The sequence below is a fragment of the Watersipora subatra genome, chromosome 1 (genome assembly GCF_963576615.1).
Source record: "Watersipora subatra chromosome 1, tzWatSuba1.1, whole genome shotgun sequence".
In the NCBI taxonomy this organism is placed as follows: domain Eukaryota; kingdom Metazoa; phylum Bryozoa; class Gymnolaemata; order Cheilostomatida; family Watersiporidae; genus Watersipora; species Watersipora subatra.
In genome coordinates, this window is record NC_088708.1 from 68,111,204 (window position 1) to 68,135,871 (window position 24,668).

Consider the following 24,668-nt stretch of genomic DNA (forward strand, 5'->3'; position numbering starts at 1 on the left):
AATGCATCTGCAAGTTGTTTGTCCAAGCACTCTACCACTGAGCTACAAATAGCATCTTAATATATGATGTTATTATATTCCCCATATCATATTCACGCGTTATCATTACTTTAACATTGTGCCCACGCGTTACGATGCTTTTGTTAATAAACAATTGTCGTAAGGTTCAATTACTATATTTGGGGTCAAGGCCAATTCTTCTTTTGTGGACAATTATATTATCTCCGTAGTAAGAGCCTCGAAATTTTCTTTCCTTTCTGTCAGACAATGACAGTACAATTTCATTTTTACATTTGTACCACTATCGTTGTATTCAAAGTTTTGATGGATAGCTTCTGGTGGAACAGTAACTTTTTTAAACACACAGACTTCTGTGCAAGAATTGTTATTATTAATTCAACATATTCAGGAGTTTTATTGTTTTCTATGTTCGTATTAATTGTATCATTACCGATTCATCTTTTATTGTAATCGTAGCAAAACAGACTTAATTTAGCTATTACTTGTTAATTATTTCACATTTATATTTAAAACCTTTAATAGTGGTTTTATTTATTTTTTATTTATTTGACCTGCACAAAACATTTTCCTCATCACATGAAGTTTGAAAATTAGTTATTTGACAAGGTATGAAAACCTTTACAGTTGTTTTTATTTTCTCTCTTAATTTTTTTCAACTACACAAAAATTTTTCTCATGATACGTAGTTTGAAAGTTAGAATGACAAATGTTGTTATATTTTAAATACAAATCAATTTTCTGTCGAAAGGCTTTTTATTACTCAAGCAACGCCGGGTGGCACAGCTAGTTGGTTATATATTACTAATAGCCACTCTATTACAATTGCAAAAATTCAAGGTTACCCAACTATAGCTAAGCTACTGGTCTCTCTTAACTTCAGCTCCAGACATTTGCTGAGCTTTGGTTCTGAGGCTACAATCACTTCAACCTCTAGACTAGATTTATTCCTCATGTAGTTTGGGGCAAATTAGGACAACCTATTAACCTTTTGTACTATGAGAATGTGGGACTTTATTCAACACTGGACTCAAGGCTAATTGAGCAGATCCATTTATTTAACAAACTTCTCAAGATGTTAACCTCATTAACAGTTGATATTTTTAATTCTTAATATTGCTATGGGTGTTAACGAGAGACTGGTAGATTCCAGATGATACAGTAAAAAAAGATGTTATTTTACCTATGTGCCTCATCGCTAGTTTTACTATCAAAAGCTTGTGCTGATGTCATTTTAAGAGGACAAATTATTTTTAAATTTTCTATAAATGTTTGGTTTGTGCGATCAATTAGCAGATGCTAGCTTTTAGGCTCCTTGGTCTTTTATTAAGATTGAAACTATATGTACTCAAGGGGAGAAATTATGCCATTGTGTGGAAGGTCAACACTCATTTACTCACCAGAATCCACAGATTATAGATGCTTATAGATGGCTCATGAAAGCAGTGGGTTTAAAATTGTTTAATACACTAAAACAGTTTTTGTAATGAATACCAAAATTTAGTTGTTCAAAAAATTATATTTATTCATAATTGAAAACATATCAATGCATATACTTGTGCGTACTTCTATCAACGCATATACTTGTGCGTACTTCTATCAATGCATATACACATACCTTCATGTATATCTATCATTGTTTCACCGGTGAATTTATCCACAATATTTGTCTCAGATAACTACTGTATGTTAGTCAATCTATTAAGCAATAGACAAGAAAGACAAGAGTTACATAACAAACTAATGACCTTGTGGCAAGGTCATTATTCACACTTAAATCTGGATTTATTTTTCTGATCAGTGAATTTTTCAATGATGCTGATTACCTTTCAATCCTTGTGTTTCCATGCTTCGAATGGGTTTGAAGTTGCCACTGTCGACGAATTCGCACCCTACCATTTCAGTGATTTAGGGTCGCACTCTATAGGTCTTTTTAAAGATTTGCGATGTATCCTTCAAAACAAAGAGCTTGCTAAAGTAGACTCGCCTTCGGGTCACAGTTGCATTTCAATTCATGCGTAGCAAATCACCGAATCTAAAAAGTAATTATTTCGTTAGCCTTGTTCGAGCAATTTATTCTTGGCATGTGAATGTTAAAGTAAAAACAAAAGTCAAACAGAAAAAGTACGAGTAGCAGTAAAACGATTTCGTAGCAGAGAACCACCGGGTTGTGTGCTGAAATTTTTTACCTCCACTGGTGAGAGCTTAGCTGAGTATTATCTATTCATATCGATCAGCAGTGAGCATTTCTCTGATGTCAAATAGTATTCCCGCAGCAAATGCCTTCACGCAAATTTAGCGAAGCGAAATAGCGTAGATTGCTTTCGGATTTTTCCATTTTAAAGATTTAGAGTGGAAGCAACTCCGAACCCAATTGAAGCGTCGAAACACACTGAATGTGTTTGTAGTCATGTGGAATGTCTGTTATTTAGGTTGGCTTCATAACCTACATAGTACATCCCCTGTGGGAAACATGGGGAGATCTGGTGAGCAACGCTGAGGTTCAGCTCGCCCACCTTGAGGAAAACCGTGATTACTATAACCGAGTCTACCAAGAGTGCTTAGAAAAAAGAGATGCGACCTCAGCGGCTGATGAATCGGAAGGGGCTGCTTCAGCCAAAAGCAAATAATCTCTCTACAAGTTGCCACACGCAGCCATTTTACGCTGGTTGCCACGCGCAGCCATTTCACACCGCTTGAACACTGCCACCTACTAGCCTGGTCTTGCAGTATTTATTTACATCAATGACAGTGTACATGTACAGTATTCAAATCGTTCACAGTATGTAGATGTTGACAATACAAGATATGCTTATAGCAAATGAGATTAGTAACTATGAGCTTTAGTGTACAACAGTGGTTGACATGCAGCTATGTAAATGGATGCTTTTAACATTCTTTGTCCATTGCTTAAAAAATTGCCAAATAAAATAATATTGTGTTCCACTCAGAAGCTCGCACTGCAGCAGACATCGTCAACTCATTTCCTAAAATAACTCTGTTCCAGTCTTGAAATATTGCTAGTTTGCCTTTCTATTTCTATCTTGATATCAGTCATAAATATTGTACTAGCCTTATCGCTTTGTTGTCGTATTTTCCTAGCCTCAGTTCCCAGAGTCTATTTTTGCCTAATGTAATTTATGAACCTTTTCAAACTTGTATGTGCTGTGCAGCAAATGCCGCCTTTCATAGATGTTATTTTTTACCTCACGTAATACAATCAGTCACGTCATAGACATGAGCTATATAATTATATGGTCTAATATACTGTTATATTATGAAATCCTAACTCGCTGTAGTCTTCGCATACGTAAAGTGACTTGTCCCACTGCACCATCATTTTACAGACGAAACGCAAAGGCTATCCCAAATGCACTGTTTTATTTTACAATTGACTAGACATCCGAGTAAAGAAGAGGTGGTAACAAACAACACCCATCTAGAGGAGATTGTATGAGCAGGAAGGAGTGAAATATATAAGAACATCCAAAATTAATTTGCGAGAATAACAGCTAATAACAATGTAATAAATAGTAAAACAGGATAACTGGAGTTGCCCATCATTACAAAAAGTGTACAACTCCAAATATTACTAGCACGAGAATACTTCCAAGCGCAGTTGAACAAACTTGTCAAGCATACTACACACAGTGAGAAAATGAATAGATAATATTATATTAATATAAGCTGTGATTGTCCCAGTTAAATAAATTGATTAGTTCACGCCGCTGTGATGAAGGAAAGGTATGCCATGTGATAAACACTTGACGTTGGTGGTCCTGGTTTGAGTAAGCTGTGACCCGACATGGCCACAGATGCATGATGACGTCACAATTGGTGTCAGCAGCACTTTTTTGATGTAGAGGTAGAGGTAAGATTCACGTCTGCACGATCGCCAGTAGCATTAACCTTCGCAGATTGCTACAAATGCATGGAACCAGCATTACTAGCCTTAATTTGAATTTGTCTAGCTAAACTTGCCTGCATTTATAACTATGGGATTTAAAGAAAAAATAAATTTGAGCGAGTGACTGAGAAGCTTCCCACAACTGCTATAGGTCCAGTCAAAAATGGCTCAACCAATCAGCTTCCAAGTTCATTCGGTTTTAGAGCAAATTCCGCAGAGTTGTGGAGTTTAACATAAATCTAGCACAAGGAAAATATATTTTATATAACATACCGTATACAACATTTACCATTCTAACTTTTAAACTTCATATCATGAGAAAATATTTTTAAGCAGTTCAAATGAATTAAGAGGAAAGAGAAAATGACTGTAAAGGGTTTCAAGCTTTTTCAAACAACTACAACCTTTACATTTCATATCATGAAAGAAGTGTTTTGTTGAAATAAATTAGGAAGAAAAATATAACTGTATATGTGTTTAAATGTAAATGTGAAATAATTAACAATGGCTAAATATAATATGTTTAGCTATGACTACAATGAAAAATTATTTAATAAAGTAATAAAAAAGTCTATTTTATTTTTATACAATTATAATTTAGTATAATCAAGTATAATTTATTTTTATTTAACATATAACAACATTTGCCACTCTAACATTCCAACTACAGAACCTCCCCTACTTACGAACATTCGAGTTACGAACAACGGTACATACGAACATGTCTGCACATGTCCGCCGCTGAAACCGACGCTATTGGTGACGGTATTACCGTCGAAAAGAGGCACTACTCGGAAGCACCACCCAGCATCCACCTTCCTCTGCCCAGTTCGTTGCAGTGCATAAGTGCGTGAACGTATCTCCAGTGCGCAAAGAACTTTTTTTATTTTTACTGTACGTACTGTAAAGGAATTTGCCGGCTTTTACTTGGCACGATCTAAACTAATAAATAAAGAGAAGAGAGTGCGTGTAGTTTCATTCAGCTTTTTATTAGCGAAGGAAATTTCACTAGCTGAGGAGCGTACGGCTATCTGTTCAACTAAGTGAGCGCACTCCTTTATATACAATAATATCAACCGTTCCGGCTAACGGCACACGATAAGAACACCAGCTAACAAGGTGAATACATAGGATCGCTAGTGCGTTGGTATGACAACAATATAAGTGACGATAAGTGATAGCATAACGTGTAAAACAACGATATAATAAAAAGGACAACACATACAATAAATAAGAAATGCCGTGTCATGGCCCGGCGTCCACCACAGTATTCTCTCCATTTTATTAACTGTTTTTTCAGTACAAACCAATACAGGTTACTTATACAAGCCTTTAACATACTTATATAAACCTTCAATATACTTATATAGGCCTTGAACATAAATTATAATACAAAATATAGCACTGAAGCAACTTACGAATGAATTCACCTTACGAACGATCGTTCGGAACGTAACTCGTTCGTAAGTTGGGGAGCGTCTGTACATATCATGAGAAGTGTTGTGTGTAATTGAAATAAATGAAGAGAGAAAATAAAAACAACTGTAAAGGTTTTTAAACTTTTTCTAACAACTGTAACTTTCAAACTTCATATCATGAAAAAAAGGTTTTGTGCAAGACAAATTAAAAATAAATAAAACAACTGTAAAGGTTTTCAAACCACTTTGAATTTAAAATTGCATAACTTTCAGCGACATGTAAGAAGGTTGTTCGAAAACCGAGTTGTTCTAAATCCGAAACAATTTTTCCCATTAAAATAAAACTATGCAAATTATGTAATCCGTTCTAAGGCAAGAAAACAACTTCGGTAAAGTATTTTTTCAACATTTTACACCATAAGCTGTACTGTATACTGCATGCTATAAATAGAAACGGGTAGATACAGATCGTGTTTAATTTTAATAAAAGGTTTTCAATTAATGATGATGGAAATAGAAAACAAGAGTAAACATTTTGTATGTTTGGCTCTTAAAACATCAAAAACATCAAAGGTTAAGATACAATTCTAAAAATGCAAAAAATGATAATGAAACAGCAAAAAATGCAACAGATCAGTTACATAAAAAATCGTAGGAAAAAGAAAATATAAACAGTAGTGGCACGTTTACTTCACATCGTTAAAGGAAAATCCTTAAAAAAAATTTAGGGTAGCTCGACTGGAGGGGCTATATCCCAAGAAAATTTCTTCAGTAGAGGAGACGTCGTCCCAGATGGTTCCGCCCTTTTTGTAAAGAATTTATGCATCGTAAAATGCTTCTCCGTTTGTTAGCGAATGTTTCCATGCGTTTCCGGAGCTTTTTCAATTGCAATGCGCATGCTCTGGTTTGGTCGAGAGCCGAATTTATATTCGAGCTCGGAGACGACCGAATCTCAAAATCTTTGGTGAAAAACCCAAGGCTAAAATAATTAGCACACGCATGGATTATGTGGTATATGATAGCGCAACTGATCACTAAGTCGTGGTGGCTCAGTGGTAGAGCATACGCGTATGAACCTTGATGATGCATTCGTAGAGAGTTCATATCCATCAGAGAACAGAATTGTAATATTGAGATCTTAAGATCTATAATAGCTGGAGGGACAGACATACTTTTACATGTATATACATAATTCTCTGTCTTCATCTATCCAGTTATAGCGATAGTCTTAGCAACAAACAATCTCCTTTGTACTGGATTTGAACTCCCGACATTCAATTTGCAAGTCTCAATAAGTGAGCGTGTAATCACAAGACTAAGCGATTCTTATCACACCCATCGCTTTTGCCATAATTATACTGTATATATCCTTTTCACAATTGCGCACGCTAAATGCACACTTTTTATCATTAATAAATACAGTGCACCCTCGGGTTACGATGCCCCTGTTATACGATTTTTTCATCTTACAAAGTGGAACATGATGTTTTTCCATCCTCGCCGTACGATGATGAAAATTTTTTTCGGCTTTTCTCCCCGCCACACGATATCAAAAAAAGTTTTCTTGAAATTAAAATTTGGTAACCGGTGTGCTAATTATGTCGAAATAACAAAGATGCCAATATACTATTTGCCGCAAGTCTGCACACAACGCTTAAAAGAGGTCCGATGCTCACTCGCCTCATCTCAGTTCAGCGTTATTCGTTATAAATCATAGTGAAAGCGAAAACAGATAGGCGATAAAATTTTAGCCAATGAAAAAGTTGAAGTTCAGTGAAATACATACTAAAACTTAGCGCTAAGTGTGTGTTTAATAAGCTAAATTAATTTAAATTAAATTCTACATTTATGTTATATGTCTGTCTTGAAGGTAAGCACTCCCTATGGTAACTTCCAATACTGCACATAGTACATTGTAATATTACAGTTTGTCGCAGATCATAACCACTAAATACACTTAAGTAGGTAGAATTGTTATTATTAATCCAGCATGTTGATGATTTTTATTTTGTTTTCTCAGTTTGTATTAATCATATCATTACCAAATCCTTTTTCATGCTAATTGTAGCAAAGCAGGCTTTATTTAGCCATTACTTGCTAATTATTTCACATTTACAATTAAACACTATTATAGTTGTTTATTTTTTTTCTTAATTTATTTCAACTGCACAAACCACTTTTTTATGATATGAAGTTTAAAAGTTAGAATGGTAAATGTCGGATACGTTAAGCAAAAAATAAATTTTCTGTCCAAAGACTTTTATTACTCAGGCAAACCGGGCATTCTGCTAGTACATGTGTATATGTACACATCCATGGTAGTGACACAAGCTGTACCCTTTTTAGGACTTAAGACACCTCTACAACTGGTGTGAGAAAACTATTACAAAAATAAAAACACAAAGTAAATCCTGTAACCGCTGCCAAATACTGCGGCAGCACTTATAGTTATTTCCAAGTCTGTTGACAGAAATATGCTGTTGTTCAATTTAGGCCCTGATGCATAGGAAAACAGTTAGCCGATCGAGACATCTACAACGGTTGTAGTACCAACTAAATTGCTATGTGGTCAGAGAAGCTATAGCTTCTCAAAGGTCCTAGGTGGTGCTGTGCGATATGACACCCCATGCCAAAACGATATATTGGCCCTGTGAGCTATCAATATCATTCAGTATCGAAACTTTGGAGTTATGCTCTCTCGATATAAATTGTTACGTTTCACAAAAAACGGAAATACAAGGACAATAATGGTGTCCAAATACAAAAAAAATTAGGAGTTGTCTTTTCTCTCTAACTCTATTTAAGAAACTTTTTTCTACCTCGTCGGTCTGTTTCTAGAGAATTCCCAAAGAGAAAGGAAATCCGCGGGCTTGCAAATAAGTTTTCAGGAACTAGTGCTGTGCCGATATTGAGTCACAAAGGCCCACGATAATCGATGTTGGTTCTACCAATTAAACACAGATATTTATAGTCTTGACATGATATTGAAAACGTCAATATACCCGATTACAGAATCGACCTACAAAACGCCTCAAAATGATATCGCCCCACACAAAATCGACACCTATCATGTAATATCGTTTTATCGTGCAGCACTAGACCTACGTGATCAGAACCTCAAGAAATCTGGAGCCTTGTAAGCATGCAAACTATGGGAAAGTCTTCATAGCCCCCTACCTTGTTCATTTTCTCTAGGATGGTTCCTGCTAGTTTCATGAACGCCTCCTCCACATTCACATTCGTCTTGGCACTCGTCTCTAGAAATGTTATGGTGTGCTGCTTGGCCACCTGCAAGTGTTGACACTGAATGAACTGAGCCAAGTACGAACAATGTATAAAACTGCATCTTGTTACAAACGGTGAACAGACGGACATCGCAAGACTAGAAACTGGGAGTTGTGACTAACTGCATCTTATGGATCAAAATATTAGAATGGCAGATCTTCTAGAAAGTATACTGCTGCCTCAAAAAGGTTCAATGACACCGAGTTGAGCAATTATAATATAATAATATGTTGTAATAAAGCTATCCAAAGTAACCTGAATATAAAACTAATATTACCTAAATACAAACTAAAGCTATTAGCTATCTAATATGCTATGTAAGTTTGCAGTTACTTGAGACAATCGACCAAGTTGCAGCAACATTTTAGTGGTCATCTCCATCTTGAACATAGACAATACAGGACAGTGATAATCACCTGGTCAACACTACAGCATTGTTTCAACTAAAATGCTAAAACAAGCATAGTCATTCACATAAAAACTTTGTTAATCTTAGACTGACACCAAAAATTTTACTCTCTGCGGCAAGCCATGAAAAATCCACTATGAATAAACAAGTTTCTGGGGCTTTTGGACTATCTGCAACCCTGACCTTAGTAAAGTGTAATTTCACTGAAAAGAGAACGTAAGGTATCAAGTGACTTATAAGTTGTACAGAAATAAACCGTAAATGAGACAATATATCAAGGAAAGTTAGTTGGTTTCAATGATATTATGTTATTTAAGGTATTTGAAGTGTGTATGATAGAAAATATTTGGTAACAGTACTGACAGCATAAAACTTGTTTGCATAACAATAATAATTGAATAATATTCATTTGTTTCAAAGAGTGTGGAATGTTTCCACCATTTTTGCTAGGTGTCCAAGAGCCACACCGCTGTTACAACAGGCAACGCAGTAAGTGGAGATAACACCTAATCAAATCACATTGTTTGCAAACATTCATTACATTCAATAGATTAATGCTCTGAGTTAAATTCTTGGTTAAAAACATGTAAACTAGCTCATAAATCAACAAAATAGTATTATTATAATATTAATATTGTTTAATCCAAGACTGGTAAACAGGCTATTCTATAAACCAAAACTGGTAAATAGTCTATTCTATAAACCAAAACTGGTAAATAGTCTATTCTCTAATCCAAGACTGGTAAATAGGCTAATCTATAAACCGAGACTGGTAAACAATCTATTGTCTAATCTAAGACTGGTAAATCGGTTCATTCTGGTAAACGGTTCATTCTCTAATTTAAGACTGGTAAACAGTCTATTCTATAAACCAAGACTGGTAAACAGTCTATTGTCTAATCCAAGACTGGTAAACGGTCTATTCTTTAATTTTCTATTTCTCTAATAAACCAAGCTCCAACCTTTATTTCAAGTGCAAAGGCATTCACGACATTATAGAAACATTTAAATTTCACAATATTTCGTAAAATAATTCATGGTAACTATAGGCCATAAAATTATTGATCAAAATCACTGTACACTGTTTATTCGACCTCTGAACCTGTTGAAATAGTTCCCAAACTGCTCGAAACTGCAACGGTTTAGTGTTTATTTACAGCTGTTATATAATTACAGTAGAGGCTCCTATAATATATACCTTCTACAACGTAAATTCCAGAAAACGTAAAGAATTTATGTGAAGTTTTTGCTTCGTTCTACGTAAAAAATTCCATATAACGTAAAGTGCCAATTCGGACGAGTTTTCAAAATCAATTTGAAGGTTAGTTCAAGTCGCTGCACTAGCTGAAGTAAAAAGACGTGCGTGTAGCGTTATGTATCCATTATGTTTAACTTTCGCGACATTCTAGTTGGTCGTAACAAATCGTCAAATGTGTTGACAAAACATAGAACAGGATAGCTGCGCAAGTGTTCATAAATACTTACTGAAAGGCGATCAATTGGTGCAGGTATTACAGCGTCAGTCTACCAATCCGAATGTAACGAGTTGGAGTATCGTCGAAAGTTATCTCTTGTTTTAACCTTAACCCTCTTGAAACAGATGAATGACGAACAAGTCGAACTGCTTTTTATAGTAAAAATATTTTGCGTTTTGCCATATTGTAGATATACAAAATATTTGAAATTAGTTGTACCTTGCAGAATAGACTATGCTGTTCAGAAAAAATAAGCAAATCCGCGTATATGAACGTCGAAAATGTGCAGTCCTCAAACTTGTTGTAAAATTTCCACAATCATGGTCTATAAAACCAGTGAAATTTATTATAAAAAGGAGAAAAGTTGTTGATGCAAACCAATAATGCTGCAACTACGGTACAGCCCACCAATTAAAAGAGTTACATCAAGTATTACCTTTTGCAAGGCCAAAGGGGTGTGTTTGGAAAGATCTTAAAATGGATTAAGCAATTTACATGTATTTTACCGTTCTTATAACGTAAATTCCTTATAATGCCAACATTCCTGGAACGGATTAATTACGTTGTAGGGGCGCTTACTGTACAAGGTGAGTTAGCTGTATAATGCTGTATTTTATAACTTCCTTTCTACTAATAGTAAAATAATCGTTGATTTTAACGTATTCATGAATTTGTAAAAATATGTATTTTTCCAAATTATTCTATACAAATTATAATGCGAATAATGTGAACGCATTTTTGTTGTACTATATAAATAAAAGTGCATTGATCAATTTTTTTCCGAAGTTGTAAACACCGTCTAACATTTACAAAATGGCTTTTGGACTTTTTGTCATGAAATGCAAAGTAAGTTTCAGCCTATAACAACCAAAATTTTTCAAAACAGTATCATTTTATGAATAAAAGTAACAGCGATGATAGAAATTAAATATAAAATGTAAAAATAAAACAATCTACACCGTGTAAAATTATATTATATACAGTGTACTATATACAGTGTACTATATACAGTGTACTATATACAGTGTACTATATACAGTGTACTATATACAGTACGATATACCGTACTTTTCGGACTATTAGCCGCTACTTTTTTCTGATGATTTGAGCCATGCGGCTTATATAAGGGTGCGGTTATTCTGTGGCTTTTTCTTTGACTGCTAGGGCGCATTAACCATAATCTACGGTTAATGCACCTTAAGCGATGAAAGAAAATACGAAATAATGCCTCACGGTACTGTTCCGCTAGGCACTAGGTTAAAAAACGTCGGTTAATACGAAACGTGCCATTACATTGTTCCGTTTTAAACAGCAAGGTTGCTGCCGTGTTAAAAAGCACCGTCCTGAGTTCTGTGGCCTATACAAAGGTGCGGCCTATGTATTGTTTTATTATCGGTTTTTGGAAAATAAAGCAGATGCGGCTTATATAAGGGGTGCAGTTTATAGTCCGAAAAGTACGGTACTGCATATATCTATTACGTACTCCACTATCGAACCTACACATTTCTGAGCCTACATTTCAGTTCATGTATCTCCATTGCTAATAGGGTATTGGCTTTAACTTTTGACAGTCGCAACTTAGGAAGCAAACGGCGGAATGGATTAACTTTGTATGTTGAGGTCTGACTGTTTTTTTTTCTTTCCTCAAAATCACAATTAAGGAATTATTTAATTTTATCATGATAAATATTTGAAAATAAAATATACTATCTAAATAAAATACATCTAGGTAAAAATTTATTATACTGGAGCATGTTTCTATTTATACCATGTAAATGCTAAGAGAGAAATGATGGATGCCACCTAACAGAACAGTAATACCATAAACCTGTTAAGGGCGGTCTTTTTTAATTAAGAATTTAATGCAAATTCAACTATGTTAAAATAAAAAATCAAAGTGTTCGATGTTATGTAATTTCAGACTATATATGGCTTATAAGAGCCTATCTTAGAAACAAAAAGCATCATGTAAAAATGGATAGACAGAAGCTCTCAACTTTAGCACATTAAACAATAAACTTGTAGCGAATTTTATACATGCAATACAAGCATTCAGATAAATAGGAATGAGCCATGTTTCATGTTAGAGTACGGAGTATCCAAGGAAGCATTAATAACAAGAGCAAACAAATCCCGATGATTAAACAGGCAAGTATAAGAAATTATATTCACAGCATCTAATCTCTAGACTGTTAACTGCATCTAAAATGTTCTTTTACACACAGAGAATAATGGGATGCTCATCATTACAAGTGACAAATTCCAACTATGAGGAGGCTCATATGTTGTGTTGAAGAATCTGAAGCGGAAGACAATATAATACCACTATATACTACAATACCACCAATATAATACCCTACAGGATGAAAATATTCGTTGGTCATAAAAATTCGCGATTTCGCGAACAGTCAATACCGCGAATTATTAAATTCAGTGAATAATTAGTTTTATTTTTAATCACAAGAGATAATAACTACTGCATAAAATTGAAAACTAGTCGCTAGCCTAGTTTTTAATGTAAATACTAAACGTAATTGAGTTTCAAAACATTTTTAAAATCATTGCCTGAGCTTTGAGCTAACACCATTGGCAATGCATCACATTTATTTACAAAATTATTCGAGGTTGCCACAAGATACGCAGAATGGCGTCATCGCAAAAATAGCCGCTAGGCAGAAGTACTAAACGGAGCCGAGTTCCAAAACTTCTTTAAAATCATCGCCAGGCTCCGAGCTTTATTGCCATTGCGTCAAACTTTACAAAATTATTCAAGGTTTTTACAAGTTTTTCGGCATGGCTTCAGCATAGCAAAAAAACTCTCCTAGTCTTTTTACATTAGAATCAACTCCATCAATCTCTAATACCGAAGTCAAGGACGATCATGATTCTGATCTGGACATTATGGTATGTATTTGATTCGCAGCGCAGATACGTTTTTCCATGATCAACTGCCTTAGTTAATTCTTTTGTTTAAAAACTGATCGCTTTCATCAAATACTTCAGCTATTGTTTTTGTACTTCCTCAACACTCCTTAATATTATCTTTTTTTTGTTTACTGCAGATTGAGAATGAAACAACCTACTCCGATTACGAAAACTAAAGACAAGTAGTAATATTCATCAAGACAGGAATATTGGCAGAGAGGCAACCAGTCAACCTAGACCCCTTCATCGACAACAACTCCTTGATATCGCTGTAGCAAACATGATTAAATTATATATTTTATTTCATGTATAGATATATTATAATTTATTACAAACTTGAGTGTACAAATAAAATATTTCAAATACAAATAAAATTTTACAAACGATGAATGCAGTAAATATAAACAGTTTAGTCCATATGGCGGTTGTCTAGCAATAAAATTAAACTGGTACTCTTGATATGTGAATAATAGCGTGTAATGATGCTTTCTGACTAGTTATTTTGGTAATAGCAGCTCTGTCGCAGTCACTGTCTTGGGTAGGTGTTGCAGGCGATTCTCTCGCTACTACATGGCTGGTAAGGAAGTTATCATCAGAACTCTCCTCGTGGCTTACTATTGCAAAGTTCTGCCGGTTGGCCAAAGATTTGTGCTCGTAAAGGCGTTTTTGTTCCTTTTTTAAAAACAGATATATTCTTCTCGTAAGTAGCTGCGGTCACTTCAACCTCAATTTCCAGACCTCCCTGAATGATTAGTGATCTTCTAAGAATGACATCTACCAACCTTGCAATCATTGTTCTTCGGTGTATGATGAAAAATCTCTTTTTCACACTAAAACAAATAATGAAGCGGTAGGGATGGAAAAAATTAGTATTGCGTTTTACCGAAGAATCAAAGTAAAATTCAACTAATTTAGTAAATGTAAAAAACTCATTACTTACCACAAGTTGTTGGCTTATCAAAGGCATCCAAAGCAATGAGTATTCGTGAAAACCTCTGGACGCAGCAAAAATTGTCTACCGTAGAATAGCACGATCGCCTCGCAGTTGTAAGCTAAATACAAACCGGAACACGCGGTGTGCGCAAACGTAGGAATAACTATTACTAGCCGCAATAGAGTTAACTTTTCATAGAGAGTGGCAGTTTTCAGCCGCGAGTAAATTCATCCGCGAATATGCATGAAAAGACAATTTTCGCGAAATATAACTCCGCGAATAAATTCATCCTGTAGGGTACTTACCATCATGGCCCTTTCCGTGCTGATCTGCCTCTTCTCCTCCATATCACATTTGTTGCCTAGTAACATTTTTTCAACATCCTCATTGGCATGCTGTAAGATATACCTTTACTGTTATCAAACAGCAACTAATATCCTATGGCCTCAAAATCTTCCATATACAGTGGAACCTCGACTTACGAAAGTAACTCGTTCTGGAAGCCTTTTCATAAGTAGAATAATTTACAAGTAAAAACCGATGTTACCAGATAAATTCCGTAATATGTTTCAAGCCTCCACAACGCCCAGATAAAATATCTGCACACATTATAAATACATGTAATGGTTAAAACCTGTAACAGATACATGTTAGAATTATATTGCTACACAGAATGGAAAAAGTAAAAAGCAAAAAATGAAAAATCAGAAAAATAACTAATAAAAATTATAAATGATGTTTGTTTACCCTTGACGCTGGCCATCTAGGAAACTAAGCTAAGGAAAGGCTACAGAAAGTTGGAAGATGACGGCCAGAAGTGGTGAGTGTTGTATTGTTGTTTTGGTCAAAATAAGTGTTTTTAAAAACCCAAGTAGAAAAATGTTACATCGGCATGAACTAAAAAACAAATTATACAGAAAATGAATTGGTAGGAACTGAAGTTGTCCCACCATGTATGCGTCATACGATAACTCCAATTCATATAACAAGCGAAAATAAAGCACCTGTGAGTTACGAACTTTTGCCTGAAAAAAAAAAATGAGTGAGGTGCATTCCAAGTCGCACACATGAGAAACAAACAGCCAAGACATGGAACTAACAAACGGGCCAAAGCCCGAAAGGCTTTTCGGCCTATCGTATCTCGAGATATCTTTCAATAGTCCAACAAAATTTCTGCCAAAAGACGTTTCGTAACTTCAATATTTTCTATGTAGTCTTTTGTAAGTAGATCTTCCATTGTATACACACAAAAACATAACAACATGAATTGGTAAACACAAATAATTTGTGTCTTCCTAAAGAAATGCTATAAAGAATTACAAATGTAGGGCAACAACAAGTACAGTAAATACAAGCATGCCTTACTAGATAATACCTGCTGCAGGTCACACGTAAACAGTCTCTGGTTGTGTTCCAATTTACATGAGAACTAAATTTAAGTGAACAAATGCCAGTGTTCCTGCTGCAGGTTATTCGTAAGTACGGCACCAGCTAAGCTCAGAGACAAAAGGAAACGCACCTCGTCTATATTGTGCAACCACTTGGAAATATTTTCAAAAGATCTTTGGTTGGTGACATCGTACACAAGCATAATTCCCATGGCTCCTCTGTAGTATGATGTGGTAATTGTATGGAACCTCTCCTGTCCAGCTGTATCCCTAGAATGTTCCATGTCTTACAGCTATATATCTCTATATCAGAACAAAAGTATTTGCCAACTAGAAACACAATGCAAAAACTGCAAATGCGAGTGGAGTAAAATTAAAATCAATTAAAAAAATTTGCAGATGAACCTTATTTAAAAAAATTATTTAATAACAAACATTCTACTGACACAGACTGCTATAACAGGCTACTATAACAAACTGCTATGACAGGCCACTATAACAACCTGCTATGACAGGCCACTATAACAACCTGCTATGACAGGCCACTATAACAGGCCACTATAACAACCTGCTATAACAGAATGCTATGACAGGCTGCTGACCCAACACTGCATCAAATGCCACACTCCAGCACTAGCAAAAGCTGCGCAATATTACTGGACAGAACTGCTTAAACAGAATGAAACTAAATTTACAACCAATAAATACTTCGTGACTACCATAACTGATGAAATGTGAGATACAGGGTAAGTAGTAGTTAATTGGGAGCAATGCAAGGCTCTGATATTATAAGCTTTGTGCTAACCATATCTGCAGCTTTATCTTCTTTCCATTCATTTCTACAGTTTTTATCTTGAAATCTATTCCTAAAACACAACAAATGTGATAAAATCATCTTGAATTGAAATAAAAGAATGCACCAGCACCCTGAAATATGCATGAGCAGATGTCGACCTATGCTGCGTGACAACAATTTAATATACACGTATATATGGTATATGAAAATTCTAATTTTGGCAAGATCCTAAATATAATTACATACATGTATACACACTATTGTTAGATACACTAGTTTCATAAAACACAATAAAGAAAGAGCTCTCAATATACTACGTGTAGAGTAAATCTATATATATATATTTTTCAAAGTCCGTGTGTCCGAAATCCGGCAATAGATCTTAAAAGAAATGTTCCACATCAAAGAGGATTCAATCTCGGACCAAGCCATTCACAAGTCATGCGCCTAACCCACTGAACTATGGAAGTCAAATTGCTAACCTGCCAATATACTGCGATATATCAGAGCAATACCTAACTGCTTTACGTATGACGCGGGTCATAGCATAACGTCACGAGAAGCTGTTCGCTCACATTATTAAACTGCCTAATAGCAAAACTCTCACTAGTTCTCATTGTTTATAAGACAAAAAACTTTACTCATGATATGTAGTTTGAAAGTTAGAATGGCAAATGTTGTAATATGTTAATTACAAATCAATTTTCTGTCCAAATACTCTTCTATTACACGGGCAACGCCGGGTGGCACAGCTAACTATGCCATAATAGAAAATATAGGAAGAACACAAGTGTTAGTCAATTCACTACAAATCTGTTTTAAATAGAACTGCTCTTATCATATGATAACATACTATATACATGCAAATATATATATAGTATGTTATCGCCTGATAAGAACAGTTCTATTTACTAGAAATTCCCCTGTCATACAGCCCACGACCAAAGTGATAATGGACAAAGAAAGGGTACTGCCAGTTGAGAAATGCAATATTAGTAGTCAAATGACACTACAGTGCAATATGAGAACCGCAATGGTAGCTGTAATGTACTGGGTGTTATTATGTACAACAAACAGCAATAATGAGAGGAAAAGATTATATGTTTATATATCTCCACCGCAATAGGAGAAATGCAATATTAGAAGTAAAATGGCAAGCTGCTGTGTAATATTGACAGACTGGGGGGGGGGCTGTATATCATTGGTCATAGCAACCAATATCAAGTTGCGATATTTATCTAGACTTCTGTATTTATATCTAAAAATTATGCTGAAATTAAACATCCAAACAGACTTTAGCTGGTTGTCATAGAAATACATGTATATCTATAAGAAAATGTAGGCCTATTACTTAATTTTGCAGATATTAAAACGGCTTGGCAGTACCGCGATATTGGAAACAGCCGCAGTATCATCAACAAAATCTTTAGAAAAATAATAACAGTAACATATTGCACACCATTGGTCACTATATACTTCGATCTTGTAGATTCGAATGATTATTCTTACAACTAAATCTTATAATAATGTTATAAAATCAAATAATTATTCTTACAACTAAATTTTGTAATGATTTTATAAGAATCGTTAGACAAATATTATCGTCATTTCCTTTACTTTCACTGCTGTGGACATCAGTTGGAATACCAAAGTACTCATTATAAGTGTCCAACATGTCAGAAAAGAAATGATTATTTTTCAGTACTACGTTTGTTACAGAAACCTTCGGCAATTGGACAATGCCATAGACTGGTGAAATGTGCACATTTTTGTGTGTGAAATTCGCACGCCTTAATGGTTCTACTCTCTGTCGCACAGCCTTATCGGCGTTTTGTTGGCCAGTTTTAATTTTGATTAAAAAGTGTTTGTCAAGTTTTAATGGCGATTTTAGGGCAAAATAATCTGTCTATTTATGTATAATCCGATGAGATGGGTTAGTTTTAGGATATTGCATCAACTTTTCAAAGACTTGGTAACATATTTAAATAGGTTTATATGTGTTTTGTATTTTTACTATACTTAGACAACTCTACACAAAAATGGTTACATTTTTTGATGGGATTTCGGTACAAGGGTTTGGTAACGGTCGTTGGCAGATAATTTTTCGGGAGTTGTGTGCGCATATGCATTTATCATAAACCTCCAAACAATCGCTTCGCTCGTGTTTGGTCGTGGGAAAACAAACGATATATGTTGTATATGTTAAAGGTTGACTTGCAACAAAATTCACATTACAGGTATTTGGTATCAAAATGTTCACTATGTTTTACTCTGCTGCGTTGTAGGTTCAAAATATGTAGAAATGTGATTACAAGATCTTAAAAGCTAAAAAACAAATTTCTAAACGCAGCCGGCGTTTAGAAAACGCCGTAGATTGGAATTCATTTCCAAAACGGCTCAAATGGGACATAGTTAATAAGATGGCTTGCATTTACACTTCTATGCAACCCCATTAGTCGAAATATTTTCACAAATATACTTCACAAAAGCACCTGTGTTCTTCCTCTTATTATGGTATTATTTACTCTACACGTAGTATATTGAGAGCTCTTTCTTTATTGTGCTTTATGAAACTAGTGTTTGTAACAATAGTGTATATATATATTTACATACATGTATATAGTTATATTTAGTATCTTACCAACAATAGAAGCTACAAGACTACAAAAAACAAATGTAATATATATATATATATAGTGCTGTTCTTAATAATGGGACGCCTCAATGATTTGAGCATACGCATGCATACATAATTTCACCATAGCACGTGTATTTTTCTTACATTACCACATCACAACAATATATTTAAAGAAAAAGCTTGTATATACCTCTTTCGTTTGGTATACAAAAACTTGCATATATGCTAAACGGAAAAAAATCGGGCATAAAAACTAATAGATGTACTTTTTACGTAAATATTCTGATTTGATAACACAACTTAAGTGACCGTAGCAGTTTTAAAAACAGCTCTCGTATGCCAAAAGAAATGACTAAGTCAGAACAAAATCTATTGTAGGTTGGTGGCCCTGAAGAAGGTCGTTGGGGTATGTTTCTGGCAGCACTAGTACTTACCGTAAAAAATCTAATTGAACGCCACATCTATTTGAAAGCCACCTCCAATTGACTGCCACCCTGAGAAAAAGGTTGAAAAGTAGACCGCCACTCTCCCATTGAACGCCACTTCCATTTGACTGCCACTTTGACATTATTTGATCTTTCCGACCCATATTATCAACTGATCAGTAAAAAAGTGTACACAAAATCGTATTAATAATGAATCATTTATATCAATAACAGTTAATTCTCTCGATGTCCAATTCCAAAACTTTTTCGTTTTTGTCCTTAAAACTTTGAAAGCAACACCGTAGCAATAATCAATAACGGTATTAAGCTAGTAGTAGCTCTCTGTTTAATGCAGTCTTTCTACTTCGAAGTAACCTACATATATAAACAACGGCTTAAATTTACGATGGTAGATGAACTTTCAAAGCAGCGCTTCAGAAATAATTAGTCTCAGGCTAGTAGTGGTTCCTTGTTTAACGCGGTCCTTATGCTTCGAAGTACATGTACATATATATAAAAATGGTTTAAATTTATGATGGTAGATGGAACTTGGAAAGCAACGCCATAGAAATAACTACTAACTATCTCAGGCTAAAAATCGTTCCTTGTTTAACGTGGTTCTAATATTTCAAAGGACATGCATATGAAAACCGGCTCGCAAGTTTTGGACCAAAGGTTATACATTTAGCAAGCAAACTTTTAGCACTACATCAATGCTAAATGCAGCACGTGAAAGTTTTGCTCTGCCAAAAAAAATGTTTGGATGCTAATACTGACTAGTTCAGCAGTGCAGAAGAATAATTGAAGCTAGAAGATATTGTGGAAAGTATTGGACAACTTGAAGATGTTCATTCCATCGAAAGTAACAATGAGAACGCAGCTATCCGAGCAATCAATAGAAATATTTTTTGTTTTAAAAATGTTAATTTTTGTTTCTTCATGTAATATAAGTGTGGTTCATTTATGTCACTTGTTCATGAATATATATATTTGTATCATGTAATAGATTAATGTTGTATAACTTATAAATATGCATATTTATAGCATGTTATTTAATAGCATTTTGTGGCTATCATAACATGGCTTACAATGGATCGATGCTCATAACTCCACTTCTATTGCACATAAAAAGCTAGTTGTGGCTGCAAACTGTAGCAAACATATCAGTGAGTGTAATGAGCTTTTACGCAAGATTGTTAAATATAAACATAAAATAAAAATATGTCTTCAACCTTGAAATAAAATAAAAATTGAAAATGTCAACAAATTGCAAAGATGGACACAGGCGATATCATCGCAGGTCAATTGCAAGCGATAGATATCAACTGGTAGAGATATTTCTCGGTTTCTTGGTGGATATTTATTAAGAGGTCTTTGACAAACATTGACATGTTAGAGGTAAGTTAGCCTATTTTATGCATTCAAAATGTTTAATATCAGTCCACCAGAAAAAGAGGGCAAAATATAGATGACATTCGCTTCGCCGGTAATAGGGCTAAAATAATTTTCCGAAAATTCTGATAAGCTATTTGGAAAATACACTGCCAGCCTCTATTTGAACCGCCGCCTCCAATTGGCCGCCATCATAAAGGAAGGGTTGAAAAATAGAGCGCCATAGCGTTCAATTAGAGGTTTTACGGTAGTTGGCATTCCTTTTCTTTTAATGACTGCCCTGCAGCAATGGGGCATACTTTCCATAGATATTCTTTTGTCACCACTCTGTGCCATGCCTTGATGCTACATGCAATCAAACTGACTTTAGAGGTTGGTTTGTCTTTGGATATTAAGAATCCAACCATCTGCCATAAGTTCTTTACTGGATTAAGATTTGGTGATCGTGCCGGCCTAACACTCGTGCCGGCTTAACACTTTGATGTTGTGATCTTTGAACCAACTTTTAATGACTTTTGGAGTGTGGCAAAGCGCATTATCTTGTTGAAACAACCTGTCTTCTTGGAACGAATTTCTTGCAGATGGAACAATTTTGTTTTCCGGCACTTCACCATACATTTTTGCATTCATGGTTTCCTCAACCACATGCAAATATCCTGGACCACTGGTAGCAAAACAGCCTCATATCATTACAGAGGTTGCATGCTTTATGGTTTGGAGAATGCAGTTTGGCTGGTATTCCTCACCTGGTCTTCCACGACCAAAATTGTTGCCGCTGCGGTTTTGTATAGTGAAAGTGCTCTCATCACTAAACAGTACTCTTGCAAATGTGATTTAGTCTGAAACTGATGGTTTTTTGCCCAAAGCAATCTTGCTTTCCTCTGGAGCTGTCTCAAGAATTGTTTTCGTTTTGCTTTGCAGCCATAGAGACCATTTCTAAGAACGATTTTACAGATCTGTACAGGTGAATTTTGATGGCACACTTCTTACTGCCGAGATGTTTCTTCATCGTAGCAGTGTGTTACTGACAACTGTTGTTACATTCTCGCACATTTATAGCACCAAGTCATGTCTATGTGTAGCACATACTACCATCGGCATTGTTCTTCAACTGGATTTACCAAACTTGACAGCATAGAGAAAATTTCACTAATACAAAGAGGAAAAAGGAGAAAAAACCGGATTATTTCAGTTAATATGATCATGATTGGTTTTCAGTCTTACTAAAAACCTCATCAACTAATCTCAGTCAATTTTAAACCAGATAGAAGAGGAGAATGAGCTTTTTTTGCTGATACATAAATTTGATGAGGCATTACTATGAGAACATTTCAGAAATAGCGGCCAAAGTTTAAAGCACAATTTTGCATGGAAAAACAGAAGAGTTTCATTATTTAAGAACAGCACTGCATACATACAATGTATATAAATTAGTAGAGAATTAGATAAAACACTTATTTTGGTTAGATACTGTCAGTTTTGTGCTTGCACAGTCATCAGGCTGTAGATCTCAACCTAGAGTTGAGATCTACAGCCTGATGACTGCATGAAAGCCTGATGACTGCACGAAAGCCTGATGAAGCACGAAACTGTCAGTAGCTAACCAAGATAAGCAAACTATCTAACTCTCTACAAATTTATACTGCTCCATTTTACGTTGAGCACTGATTTTATTTCTACTTATGATAAATTTCAATATATATATTGAAATTATCATATCATCACAATTATATTGAAATATATATTGAAATATACAGTATTTATAATGTTACATCTTAGTCTAATATATTTACAAGCACAAATCATCCATTACCTTCAGAGTAATTCTTAAAACAGAGGTAGTAAGAAGTGGTCAGTGGAAAAGAGTAACCTATAGTAAATATAAAGGTGGTGTTGAAGAGTTACCTATAGTAGATATAAAGGTGGTGTTGAAGAGTTACCTATAGTAGATATAAAGGTGGTGTTGAAGAGTTACCTATAGTAGATATAAAGGTGGTGTTGAAGGCATCATCAGAAAATCTAAAAAGAAGTGCAGTTTTGCCAACGCCTGAGTCCCCAATAAGCAACAATTTAAAGAGTAAATCGTATGTTTTCTTTGCCATCGTCTCTTATCGGTTGACCTGAAAATGGCACTTGGTACTGATAAATCTAATCTATCTATAACAAACATCTTTTCAAACAAGTTTACGATAATATAATGATAGCTAACCTCTACTGCAATCACACTTCCTGTCCAACAAACACGTACATTGTTCCAACCCACATAGAAAGAAACCTGAACATTGTTAAACAAAACAGAGTCGTTACACCATAGGGCTCGATATTGATTTTCAGGTTCGGCATTGTTGCTTGACTTGAGCTAACATGTATTTGAGCAATTTGTTGAGCATTTGGCAATATACATCATTTTGCATGTTGTAGACAATTGTTTTCACAATAACGATCAAATACAAACAATGCAACATGACCTGTGCCAAATTGAGGTCTGGAATGCTGAAATACTTTTTATTGAAAATTTAGACTATTTTTGAAAAATATTTTTGGAGAGAATATCTATGTAAATAGTGAGCCTTGACGGCAGTCTAGTTAAAAGCACATCTTAATACATAGTTCAAATCTAGCAAAATGTTAGTGATTATCGCTAATAAATGTTATGACCAATCATGTTAAAATGGTCAAGGACATGCAAAGGTCATTCTCTAGTCTAAAAACTGTAACAAACCTACTGAGCTAATCATGTTAACAATTATCCATTCGAGATGATTTGCAAAGATTATGTGTATAAATACACTTTGTGAGCTATAGCTCTAAATCAAGTAGTAGTTAATTGAGAAAAAGCCGCCAAAAATAGATGCAAGTCTTCAAGGCAATGTGAAGATAAAAGATGATGGCCAACAAATCAACAAATAAATATATATACTGCTTGGACAATCCACAAAAACAGGTCATTCGGTCAAAGACTATCAACTGAAACTGATTTATCATTTCACTTGTAACAGTGTACAGTCAATTTAGAACAATTAATGATGAAGCAATTTATATAGCAATTCGTTCTGGGGTTTGCGTAGTTTTTTTTAAATTTGTAATAACAACTTAAATTACTAGTATGAATCATCAAACAGTAACTGCATTAATCACTTTGGATAGCAATGTGGCTTTTTAGAAATTGTAGATGCCCATCAGGTAAAAACCTTTGCAAGCATCACCGTTTAGTGCATCTCAATAGAACTACACCGATCGGTGTTAAAGGCGCCCCCTTGGTTGTGAACTCAATTAAAACATGCAAACTTAGGATGTTTTTTAGTGATATGACAATGATAAAATCCAAAAAAAGTCGTTACAATACCACCTAGTGTTAAAAATCCCCCAGCTTAGAACATTGCAGTGAGACCTTACCATATTGTTTTTAACAGTAGTTCATTTTAGATCTCGGGTGTATGTATCCTCAATCATATGAATTTCTAGATACAAAATCTTCGTTATAGCAATAAAACATAGTAAAATGACACATTGCATATTTTTATTCTTTGATAGAAAAATTCTTCAGGAGTGCTAACAGCATACAATTACTCATTATGAAGGCGTTAAAACTACTATTAACATAGGAAAAATTGCTCATAATAGGAGAGAAAGAGAAAACGCAAAATTTCCCTCGATA

At 34.8% G+C, this 24,668-nt stretch overlaps 2 protein-coding genes across 8 annotated transcripts in view; one reads left to right on the top strand and one right to left on the bottom strand.

Moving 5' to 3' along the window:
* Window positions 1-3,301, top strand: part of LOC137394436 (3',5'-cyclic-AMP phosphodiesterase 4C-like) — a 96,547-nt gene extending 93,246 nt beyond the window's left edge. For all 6 annotated transcript variants that reach the window (XM_068081157.1, XM_068081165.1, XM_068081175.1 and 3 more), the window contains one exon: window positions 2,451-3,301. In XM_068081157.1, coding sequence (XP_067937258.1) covers window positions 2,451-2,648 — 198 coding nt within the window. In that variant the 3' untranslated portion in view covers window positions 2,649-3,301. The remainder of the gene's footprint in view (window positions 1-2,450) is intronic.
* An 83-nt stretch (window positions 3,302-3,384) lies between these two features.
* Window positions 3,385-24,619, bottom strand: LOC137396836 (ras-related protein Rab-10-like). 2 transcript variants are annotated; one of them, XM_068083149.1, is made up of 7 exons: window positions 24,407-24,619; window positions 22,986-23,130; window positions 16,565-16,625; window positions 15,891-16,029; window positions 14,677-14,766; window positions 8,521-8,631; window positions 3,385-3,939 (listed from the first exon to the last, which is right to left on the bottom strand). In XM_068083149.1, exons 2-7 carry the CDS (start codon window positions 23,110-23,112, stop codon window positions 3,859-3,861), a joined length of 609 nt encoding a protein of 202 aa, XP_067939250.1. In that variant the 5' UTR covers window positions 23,113-23,130; window positions 24,407-24,619; the 3' UTR covers window positions 3,385-3,858. The 2 variants fall into 2 exon arrangements, with proteins under 2 accessions (XP_067939250.1, XP_067939256.1); XM_068083155.1 differs by lacking the exon at window positions 24,407-24,619 and having other exon boundaries at window positions 22,986-23,211.
* Between the last annotated feature and the right edge of the window lie 49 nt (window positions 24,620-24,668).

Excerpts from the sequence above, each read along its gene's own strand:
- LOC137396836 (XM_068083149.1), bottom strand. The coding sequence starts at position 23,112 with ATGGCAAAGAAAACATACGATTTACTCTTTAAATTGTTGCTTATTGGG. Across the intron at positions 16,626-22,985 it reads CACCTTTATATCTACTATAG|GAATAGATTTCAAGATAAAA; the intron begins GTAACTCTTCAA and ends GTTGTGTTTTAG. Across the intron at positions 3,940-8,520 it reads TCCTAGAGAAAATGAACAAG|CAATCTGCGAAGGTTAATGC; the intron begins GTAGGGGGCTAT and ends ATGCATTTGTAG.